The sequence below is a fragment of the Lucilia sericata genome, unplaced genomic scaffold (assembly GCF_015586225.1).
Source record: "Lucilia sericata isolate MDLA Ls3-8-SP2 unplaced genomic scaffold, ASM1558622v1 Contig000218F_arrow, whole genome shotgun sequence".
Taxonomy (NCBI): Eukaryota; Metazoa; Arthropoda; class Insecta; order Diptera; family Calliphoridae; genus Lucilia; species Lucilia sericata.
This window is the reverse complement of record NW_023994246.1, coordinates 167,921-180,065: the sequence shown is the minus strand read 5'-3', so window position 1 is coordinate 180,065 and position 12,145 is coordinate 167,921. Positions and strand designations below refer to the sequence as shown.

Genomic DNA, 12,145 nt, shown 5'->3' with positions numbered 1-12,145 from the left:
CAATAAACAGATACAAATATTTATTTTATAAAAGTTTTACTCTACCATATATTAGCTGATACAATTATACTTCTAAGTACATAAGAGTTTAATATAAAATTATCACGGCTCAGACTGAAAAAGTTCCCTTTCTACATTTTGAGTAAAATCCGATTATATGTTCTACATTTAATGCCTAACATGGCAACCCCTTCAACAGGATTAACAAGTGGAAATGGAAGTCACATAGAATGTAAGCCCAAAAGGTAAAGCTTTTATGTGCAGCGATAAAAGCTTTGTGGAGCTCTGCAAAGTACGAATATTCATAATGGCGCACGATGAAGACAATAATGACAGTTTTGTTCGGTAAGCATAGCAGTAAAGTTGTCGTTGACGGAAAAAATAAATACAGAAATACATATTAAATACAACTTAAAAGCAGAACAAAACACAAACGAACCGAATAAAAAAGAAAAACAATAAATATTTAACAAAAAAAGTGAATTTGAAAATTCACAAAAATCGACTTAAAAACACATACATAAAATCTCGAACGAAAATTAATAGAAAAAGTTATTAATTAAAGTGTAGAATAGTTTTAGGCAAATTAAAACGAAAGTAAAAAAATCTTCCTTCCTTTGTTCATATTGTCATTAGCAGTGCGTGTGTGTAAGTGTATAATACCGTATATATAAGAAGTGTAAAAGGAAAAGAGAAAGAAAAAAAAAGTATTCTCTTTTAATACATTTTTTTTGGCAAGTGTCAAAATAAAATTCCTGTCATTTACAGTTATTTTGCTAAAAGATAACACAAATAGAAATATGACCAGTGTTGCATACTTTTAGGAGAACATTAGTAACAAACAGGAAAAACAAACTCATTAAATTGTGATTTCACTTATTTTTATCGCAATTTTTCATGTTTTTATTATCAATAATAACAATAAAAAAGCCCACAGTAATCGTAAAGTAATAAAACTCATAAAAATATTACATCAATTAAAACTGAACTAAAAGTATCGATAAAGTAACACACAAAGAGAGGAAGAGTGCAAACGGAAAAATAACATAGAAAATAAAATTGTTAAAATTAAGTGTAAAAATATTAAACAATTTAAGTGAAATATAAAATAGAAACGTTGGGAAACAGAGAAATACATTTAACAATAAAAGAAATCCCAAACGCGTGCAATGATTTTGACAGCATGCGTTTACCCAATAACGGGCCTGCTGTTTTTATGCACTTTTGGCATTGTTGGAGTCTGGTCGGAGGATGTTAAGACTGACACGGCAACTGCAGCAGCGGCAGCGTCGTCAGAAGGTGGTGGTGGCAGAGCCCATTCTCGTCCAGTGGCTGGAGGAAATGACGTCTTTACGAGTTCATTTCTAGTTCGTTTCCGTCGCAGTGTTGACAATGACTTTGCTCACAATGTGGCCAATAAATACGGCTTTGAAAATCTAGGAGCAGTAAGTAGTTTATTAAATATTTCTTGTTGTTTACTTTTTCCACAATCTTCTTTGTCAAACATTCTATAAAAATAAAACAAGCAAATAACATGTCTCTTAAAAATATTCAACAAAAAAATCAATATTACAGCCTGAAGTTTATGCCCGTATGTTTAGCACACAAAAAGTAATACTCACACTGTCAATGAGTGAGTGAGTGGGAAAAATCAATGAAATTTTGTTATTGTTGCTTTTGGCTGTTCTCACGTTTATAACGTTAGGATAAAAACGAAAAAAAACCTACCACAAAAAATAAAATATTTGGAGGAATTCACATAAAAACTTGTATCTATCCAACTAACTATACCACAAAAATCATAAGGAACTAAATTAATTGCCAAATTTAGTTAAATCAACAAACTCGGGCGAACGTTTTCGTATGCATTCAAGTGTAATGAAATCCTTAAAGTATGCAATATTTTCTTTTTTTATTCTTTGATATTTATAGACCAGTAACTTTAAATCGTTTAAATTATTATTGACATTTTTCCCGCCCCTTGTACTAAATATTACTTATGTACACATAAAAATATTGATAAAGAAAAAGTTTATTGTACATTCCCCAATATTTATTAACACTTTGAACAACCCCTTTATCATTATCTTTGTCTTTTCATTTTTATTTTTTTAGTTTTAACATGCCTTTGAAATTTATTATAACGTTGGCGTTGAATATACGATATTTGACTGCAGCCAAAAGTCTTGTTTATTATTTTTGAGAATTTTATATTCACATATAATTTTTAATATTTAACTCTAAGGAGCCTCTAATATGCAAATTTAATATAATATTTTTTGGGATTTATTCTTGAAATTTCTAAAATTAAATTAAAAGTTTTCGGAAAATAAATAAATAAATTACCATATTTATTCCTAGTTTTTAATGTTATTTTTATATGATGAAATATGCAAACATATGTTAGATAATTTGTTATTAACAGGGAAACCAAAATATGCAAATGCATGTCGTCGTATGGACTCATGGATAAGATTTTAACACGTTTGAGACCAATTTAAGAATTTTGGCGTCGATTTGTTAGCGCAAATTTGAGCATATTTTACCCATAAGAGCATAATTTTGCATGATTTGACTTTAGCAGCATATTTAAAGCTTATTTTCTGGTTTTTAGAGCATATTTTAATCTTCTAGTGTATATTTTAATGTTTTGTGGCTTATTTTTTTTTTCAAAACTATTTCTAATTTTATTTATAAAATTTTAATGCTTGTTTTACAATTTTGAAAAAAATCGTTTGTATAGTTTGAAAACGGCAAAAATACATTAGTCTTATGAAATCTAATATTATAGTTTTTTATTCGATAAAATATTAAATTTTTAATCGCGACAAGATGTCCAAGTGCTTAACGTGAACACCTGCCTTGACGACCTATTTCACGGTCCACCACGCGCCCCTGAATCCTTCTAGGAAGAACTCATGTGGCATTTTTTGTACATGGCTGTGTCGGTCCAGCACTTTGCTGATATACTCGAGCTATCTAATCTCTTGCTTGGAAAAAGCAATCACTGGTCTAAAGTCAATAGAAGGGGGGAAATCAATCTTCCGGTATACCTGTCAAAATCAATAGAAGGGGAGAAATCAATCTTCCGGTATACCTGAAGGTGACCACCCTTTTGATGTCAAGGAAGATTGCATTATTTGAAATGCTGTCCCCGTAAACTAATGACCCATTCCACTGCATTCCTTAAACTTTTAAAGCCCGCTACACTACTCAGATGGCCCTGTTGATTCGGCAACATCACCTAGAGACGTACTTGTAGTCCGAAATACCCAGCCAATAAATCAGGATCCCTCTGTATGTCAGATAATGTGACAAAGAATGTAGGAATTTCCGAAGTTAATTCGAACCTAATAATTGCCACGACAAGTTGAGTGGTACGTAGGTCTCAACCATCGCGTAGCATGAAACAATATGCATCCTGTTGAGATGGCAACAGCACCGAGAACTTCTGTGAAGTAAAAGGTCTACTAAATCTGTACTAGTCTCCTCTCGGGCAGAGGAATATTTCCCGATCGTTCACCAACTTACATCAGTTCCATTCTCAGATCATAAAGAACGATCTACGAAATGACAGACAACTACCCCAACCTATACTGGCGCCCTACTACGCGAAGAGTAAGAGATACTCAACGGGTTGAGGAATCCAGCATAAGCTGTTCTGTCACATCACCCAGTGACATATGTTGAGATGGCAACAGTATCGGAAAGAAAATCCACACATATATGGCATAGGATATATCAGACCTTAAACCAACATTCTCTCCCCGCGAATTTGGGTTTAAACCATATATATATATTATATATATATTATATATGAGAGAGAAACTTCAAAGAAGATCATTAGGTGGCAAGGAAAGGTCGAGGATACATTTGATTATCACCAGCTTATAGTCCCGGCAGACTAGAGGTACTGATAGCACATATTTTCCCGGGATTGCAATCACACCAAGATGGGATCTTTCATCAAGGTAACATGCCCCCGGTGTAGTACATACATATGTACAATTTTTTTATCAAATAATTAAAATGTGTGTATGAAACTTAAGAGCAGCAACTTCACATCGAAAGAGCCTCATGTGGCTTCCGAGCCGTAGTTTGCCGACCCCTGATCTAGACGACTAAATATGGTATTATGAGTGTGCCTTGTAACTATTAGACATTATGTCTAATAGTTTTTGTTGTCCTCCTATAAGTATTCCATTTCGGGCACTTCATTGTGACATATCTCAAACGAGGGGCATTTCCTTCAGTTTTCATAAAGTGTACAAAATATTTAGAAATAAGAGAAATAAGCTTCATTAAGTTAAAATTTGTCTGGATTATTATCTAAAACTTGAATTTTTGTATACTTAATAATTTGTGTTGTAAAAAGTTATTTTTGAAAGAAATTCTCGATTTATTTGTTATATGAAATTTGTCAATTCGATCAACTGAACAACGCTTAATCGATAGAACAGCTTAGTTGACATATAGACTGAAAGACTGGCTAGATCGATGTAATAAGATTTGAATGTTATATATATCTCGTAAACTATTTATTTACGAACGATATTGTCTACTTATAAATACATAAAAAAGGAATTTAGTGAATTCCGTAAAATTTAAGTTTTCCTTTTAATTTTGAATATGTATTTTCTTTTTACTCTATTAATTACAAAAAATCATTCTTTTCAGCCATATTGTATTTAATTTAGTTTTTATTTTTTTTCTTATCACAAGTCGACAGGAAGAAAATATTTATTTGTATTAATATATAAATTTCGTTGTGTTTTATATTAAACAACAATGGGTGGTATTCGTGTTATATGAATACAAAAGAAAATCATAGTCAAGGGTATAAATAATAAATAAAAAACAATTTCAAACTGGATGAATAAAATAAAAACGCTTTCACTTATTTTATCACTTCAAACACACGCATTCACCTACCCTGCGTTTTGAGTTACATGTCGCAACCTAATGATTTCACCTACGCTATTAACAGAATTAGTTATGCGAATAGATTCATATGTCCATATGTATTTTAATATGAACCTAACAAGTGAATTTCTTTTAAATTAACATCCTGTCTGCATTACAAAGAGTACATACATACATATGTACGTATCTTATAATATAAAAATATATAAATTGGCAACCAATATTAGACATTTAAGAAAAATAACAACCAAAAAGGATACATTGACTCTTTGTAAAATTTCTTGGTATATTTTTTGGCTTTTGTTGCTGTTTTTCTTCCTGTTTCTTTTAATTTTTGTTATTATTATTTTTGGATTTTGTTAAATCATCAACAGGTGTCGGGTTGTTTCTATACATTGGAAGTGAAAAAAATGGAATACAAAAGTATACTTATATACAAATGTATATATATTATCGATTTTCTCATCTGTATAGAATATTTAAAAATAGTTATTTTGTTACATTTTCACAACACACACGACACTCTGTTTTAATTGCTAAATTTTGCTGTAGATACACAAGGAAATTGGTTGGAATAATTAATGAATGAATAGATGAGTGGATATGACAACAAATCGGTACTTTTACTTATTTACTTCTTTACTGACTGTCTGACTTATTGACTGACTGTCTCAAGGCTGCCGCCAATGTTGGCGAAAATTTTTACGATATTTGTGTACAATTTGAAGATGGTTAATAAAGATGATGTTATATGAACTATAAAATTTCAAGAAATTTTTCCACTTTTCAGCCTATAAAAAGTTCTTGGAATTGTATACATACATAATATTTGATTTAAATAATCAGAACGTAGGATACAAATTCTTTTAATTAAAATTTAATTTAATAATTTTTTTTATGAATGAATTTCTTGAAATTTTATATTAATATTTTTATTCATAATCTATAAAAATTTAGCATCATTTACTTTACCCAGCAAAAACTTACATTGAAAAGTTAAAATGCTTTTTTATTTAAGTCATTATTATAACATGTGGATGACATTAGAGACAAGTACTTACCACGCTCGCTTACAAATAGGGAGTTAGGTAAGTACTTACTACGATCGCCTGTAAATAGGCAGTTTATTAAGTAAATTTGTTTTTGAGAAAAAATTGTCTACGAGAATACGCCCACTACGTCTATAATTAGTTTTCGCAAAAATTTTGTTCGTAGTATTTTAGTTATAGTTATTGAAAAGTATGTTGTTGATTAAGTACAAGTCATTACCATGTTTTTGCTGGGTATTTGAACAATTCTTATTTATATTTGTATGTTATTATACCGTCGGCCATGTTCGGCTATACATTCTTACTTGTTTTTTTATTTACAGACTCACTTTTAAATACATCGAGAGAACCAGGAACGTTTAGACCACATTTAAATAACAAAACGCTAATAAATATTTAACGTACAAAAACTTATGAAAACATTTCGATAATATTTTTTGTGTTCATGTTACCCAGTCATATCGCATGCGAATATGCCATTTCTGTAAATAGTAAAATAGTTTGGAGTTTTTACAAATATGTATGTATATTTTTCTAATAACAATTATAGTTAAGTAGTTCTGGGCTTTTCGTACATATGTATATTAGGGTATCCCGAGGACTACTCAGAAATATCTCACAAATGATGCGTATTAATGTACTAAATACGAGAAAAAATAAAAAATATTTTATTTGAAAAAAGGCCTCATTTCCCTACCAGCAATTGAAAATCTTGAAATATTTTTTTTTCTAAATATAATTTTGTAGACCAAAAAAGTACTCCATAAAAATTTTGAATTATTTTTCCTGTAATCACGTCAAAATTACGGATGTTTTGAGACCCTTTTCCAATAAAAGTGCAGAATTTTTTTAAATATTGTACTGAGATGAAGATTTTCAATCGCTGGTAGAAAACTGAAGCGCTATTCTAAAAATATTATTCTTATTTTACGCATCTATTAGAGGTATTCCTACTTGGTTAGAGACAACCTGGACCCATGTGAGCCACTCATGCTTGATTGAGGGGCTGCCCTTTTTACCTAAACCTAGAGACAACCTAATGTACATGTATGAATTCGATAATAATAATACAAATCTAAAGTATTATTAAAATGTTAAAAAAGTTAATTAATTTAATAATAAATGCGGTTAAATTACTGAACTATACAAATATAATAAATTAAAAGAATTTTTCGAAAGCCATTACTCGAGTGCACTCCATACTAGACTCTTATTTTACAAAAATCGGGCGAGGCCGACCATATAATACCCTACACCTTTGACAAAAATATAATGTGATTTAGTTGCCATTATAAAGCATTTAAGTTGAATTGTACCTTGCCTTAGATATACATACGACATTTAAGAGAAATTTTGATGGGGGCTTTTCATAGGGGCTAGGGTCATATGAGAACCTATTATTATGGAATTCGTGGGGGTCATCAAGTCTTGTATACAACTTGGTTATTGCAGCTTTTTGTCGAGATATGAGTATATTAAACATAATTATGAACTTAAAAGCCCTATTCGGCAGGTTCAGTTGTATGGGGGCTAGGTGAAATAATGGACCGATGTAAACCATTTTCAGCAGGCTTCATCTACGGTACCATAAAAGATCATGTGCCAAATTTCATTGAATTATCTCCAAAATTGCGACCTGTAGTTTGATTACAAGTTTTAAAAGCCCTACATATAAATGTTTCTTATATAAAATTTCATAACTGTTCACGTATTTTTAAGTCAGCAAAGATCGTTAAAGTAATTTTCTTATGGACCGACCCTCAATACATTTGGTAGAGAGATTTTAACTCGTATAAAAAATATGTGTGTCGAATTTCATCGCTTTTCTGTATTCGGTATTTTTAAGCCAGTAATGATCGTTTAAGTAATTTTTTGAAGAGCACCTTATATAGGGAGTAGGGTTAATTATGGACCGATCCTCACTATATACTCGTACTTTTGAATCAGATATGCCCATTAAAGCTGTTTTTCGGGGGTCCACTTGTATGGGGGCTATCCGAAAACGTCGGTCGATACTGTCCATTTTCAATATCAAACAAACCTTACCTATTGAGAATATTTGTGGAAAATTTCAATCCTCTATCTTGTTCCATTCGGACTCTATTTTTGTTTCAACAGACAGACAGACAGAGGGACGTACAGACAGACAGACATGGCTAGATCGTCTTGGAATTTAATAAGGACCCAGAATATATATACTTTTGTGGGTCTATGACCAATATTTCGGTGTGTTACAAACGGAATGACAAAATCAATCTTTTTTGATGGTGGGAATAACAACAGCAAAATTCAGGTAATGACTTGTACTTACTCGACAAAATACTTTTCAATGACAACTACTTACCGTCTGTATTACTTAGAAGTACTTTACTAATGACTTTTTTTAATCTGATATGAAAGTACTTTTTTTTCGGCTTTGTCTTTTTGTTTGCACATTTTATTTAATTGCGTGTTAAGAATTTTGTTTTACAAAAAAGAAAACAAAATTAATTTTGTATGTGAAAACCATTATTTGACGCGCAATAAAATAGCTAAGCAGTGGTGCAGTGAGTAGAACATTTGACTAATAAACCAAAATCCCTGGTCCGTATTCTCGCTGGCTCTTCTTATTATTAGAAAACAAAACAAATTACTCAACAACTTCTTTGTAACTCCTTATTTGTAAGCGAGCGTACTTGACTCCAATGTCATCACCGTGTTAAAATAATGACTTAAAATTCTAATGAAGTAGTGTTTTATTAATAAACCAAAATCCCTGGTCCGTATTCTCGCTGGCTCTTCTTATTATTAGAAAACAAAACAAATTACTCAACAACTTCTTTGTAACTCCTTATTTGTAAGCGAGCGTACTTGACTCCAATGTCATCACCGTGTTAAAATAATGACTTAAAATTCTAATGAAGTAGTGTTTTATTAGCTTTGAACTTACTTTTCAATATAAGTTTTCCTCGTTATTTCTCAAAACCTTACGTGCTAGAGACATGCTAGATTCGGATTCAGCGCAATTCAATCCTTTAGAGAAGTATACATTTGTTTTTTTTTCAAATTTTGTTGCCCAATTTATTTTAAGACAATCTCTTTTGTTGTAATATATCGGAATCAATGAAAAAATCATGATCCCTGATTAAAGAACAATAAAACAAGTTAGAGTGCTATATTCGGATGAGCCGAATCTTAAGTACCCTCCACCAGCTACTTTTATATTAATACTGTTTTAATTGATCAAATATTTATAGAAATAAGTTTTCTCATGTCTTAAATAGAAAAACCCCAAGAGTTAAACAGCTTAAATCTGTTACAATTCCAAGATTTTTTGAAAACTATATTTTATTCAAATTTTGTATCTATATCGTAATTTAGTAATAAGTAATGTGTGTTTAAGTGATTTTCGGAAGGGAAACTTGTACGGGACCGATCGCAACCATATTATGAACCGATCGTGAAAAAATCTTAAAATATAATTTTTGTATACAAAACTAATATTTTTGCCAAATTTTGTGTCAATAGCTTTATTTGGTAATGAGTAATGTGAGTTTAAGAGATTTTCGTAAAAGGACCTTGTATGTGAGCTATGACCAATTATGTATATAAAGACAAAATTTCAAAATTCTGTATCTATATCATTATTTGGTAATGAATATTGTGCATTTAAGTGATTTTCTGGAGGGGACCTAGTATGAGAGCTATGACCAAATATGGACCGATTGCAAAACAATTTTACAGTGTAATTTATGTATATAAGAGCAATATTTGTGCTAAATGTTTATATATCAATATTTTGTAATGAGTTATGTGCGTTTAAGTGATTTTCGAGAGGGGACCTTGTATGGGAGCTATGACCAATTTAGGACCGATCCGAAAAAAACTTCCATAATAATATTTCTGTATATGTGAACAATACTTGTACCAAATTTTATATGGATATCTTAATTTAGTAATGAGTTATGTGCGTTTAAGTGATTTTCGGAAGGGGACCTTGTACGGGAGCTATGACCAATTATGGACCGATCGGAAAAAAATTCACAGTAATATTTCTGTGCATATGAGCAATACTTGTACCAAACTTTATATGGATATTTTAATTTAGTAATGAGTTATGTGTGTTTAAGTGATTTTCGGGAGGGGACCTTGTACGGAGCTATGACCAATTATGGACCGATGGGAAAAAATTTCATAGTAATATTTATATATGTGAGAGCAAAATATGTAATAAATTGTATATGGATATTTTAATTTAGTAATGAGTTATGTGTGTTTAAGTGATTTTCGGGAAGGGATCTTGTATGGGAGCTGCGACCAATTATGGACCGATCGGAAAAAAATTCACAGTAATATTTCTGTGCATATGAGCAATACTTGTACCAAACTTTATATGGATATTTTAATTTAGTAATGAGTTATTCGTTTAAGTGATTTTCGGGAGGGGACCTCGTATGGGAGCTATGACCAATTATAGACCGATCAGAAAAAAATTTCATAGTAATATTTCTGTATATGTGAGCAATACTTGTATCAAATTTAATATGGATATCTTGATTTAGTAATGAGTTATGTGCGTTTAAGTGATTTTCGGGAGGGGACCTTGTATGGGAGCTATGACCAATTATGGACCGATCGGAAAAAAATTTCACAGTAATATTTCTGTACATATGAGCAATACTTGTACCAAATTTTGTATGGATATCTTAATTTAGTAATGAGTTATGTTCGTTTAAGTGATTTTCGGGAAGGGTCCTTTTATGGGAGCTATGACCAATTATGGACCGATCGGAAAAAAATGTCACAGTAATATTTCTGTACATATGAGCAATACTTGTACCAAATTTTATATGGATATCTTGATTTAGTAATGAGTTATGTGCGTTTAAGTGATTTTCGGAAGGGGACCTTATATGGGAGCTATGTCCAATTGTGAACCGATCGGAAAAAAATTTCATAGTAATATTTCTGTGCACATGAGTAATACTTATTCCAAATTTTATATGGATATCTTAATTTAGTAATGAGTTATGAGCGTTTAAGTGATTTTCGGGAGGGGACCTTGTATGGGAGTTATGTCCAATTATGGACCGATCCAGAAAATTTTTTCTCTCAATGAATTCTATGAACATAAGATTTTAATTTGTAAAATTTTGTGAAGATATCAACATTCTGACGGAAGTTATTAACAAAAAACTTATTTTCCGGGAATATGCACTTTTGTATGGGAGGTATATGAAATTATGGACCGATGCTGGCAATTTTCAGCAGGAATCAAGATCTTATGTAGAAACGAATGTATGATGACTTTCATGAAATTATCTCGCATAGTTTTCGAGAAAATTACATCAGAATGTGTAAAAAATGCTTATTTTTTTCGAGGTTGTTTTAAATTTTGATTCATAACTTTTCCCAATGTGAACAGATATTGCTCATTTTCAATACCAAACTGTACCGGATAATAATTAATGTTTTGGGTGAATTTGGTTAAATTATATTGCTTCGTTTTAACGTGAGCGTGTTTTACACAGACAGACAGACGGACGGACGGACGGACAGACGGACATAGCTAAATCGACTCAGAATTTGATAAGGACCCAGAATATATATTCTTTGTTGGGTCTCAGATGAATATTTCTTGGTGTTAAACACGGAATGACAAAGTTATATATACCCTCTATCACCACTGATGGTGGTGGAGGGTATAAAAAATACAAGTTTAACATTTTTAACCAGATTTCTGAAATTTTGTAGAATGTTTCGAATATATGTATTTCATGTATTTTCTTCTGATTTCTCAAGTACTAAGTTAAGACATCTCGAATAAGGAAGAAGATCTAATCGTTTGTTTTAAAGTCGACAGATTGTACTTTATTACATCAGTTATTACAAACAAAGATGTCTTCGCGCTGTTATAATATTTCTAATATGGCTAAAAACAGCTGAAGCCTTTAGAAAAGTAACATTCCATTACTTGTGTAGAAGAGCAGAGCATGTTAACCCGACGAAGACGGAAATATGCCTTTTCACAAGAAAGACAAAAATTTCTACGTATACTGAACCTTGCTTCCTTGGCAAGGAGATACCGGCGGAGACACCACATAGAGGTTAGGATCAACGAGGCACATCGGTGCTGGGCGATATGGAGATATAGGAGAACTATAGGCAAGAAATGGAGTCCTAGTCCTACTATG

At 31.4% G+C, this 12,145-nt stretch overlaps 1 protein-coding gene across 1 annotated transcript in view; it reads left to right on the top strand.

Moving 5' to 3' along the window:
* The first annotated feature begins 334 nt into the window (after nt 1-334).
* Nucleotides 335-12,145, top strand: part of LOC119602282 (neuroendocrine convertase 2) — a 96,065-nt gene continuing 84,254 nt past the window's right edge. The window contains exon 1 of the mRNA XM_037953714.1: nt 335-1,445. Coding sequence (XP_037809642.1) covers nt 1,170-1,445 — 276 coding nt within the window. The 5' untranslated portion in view covers nt 335-1,169. The remainder of the gene's footprint in view (nt 1,446-12,145) is intronic.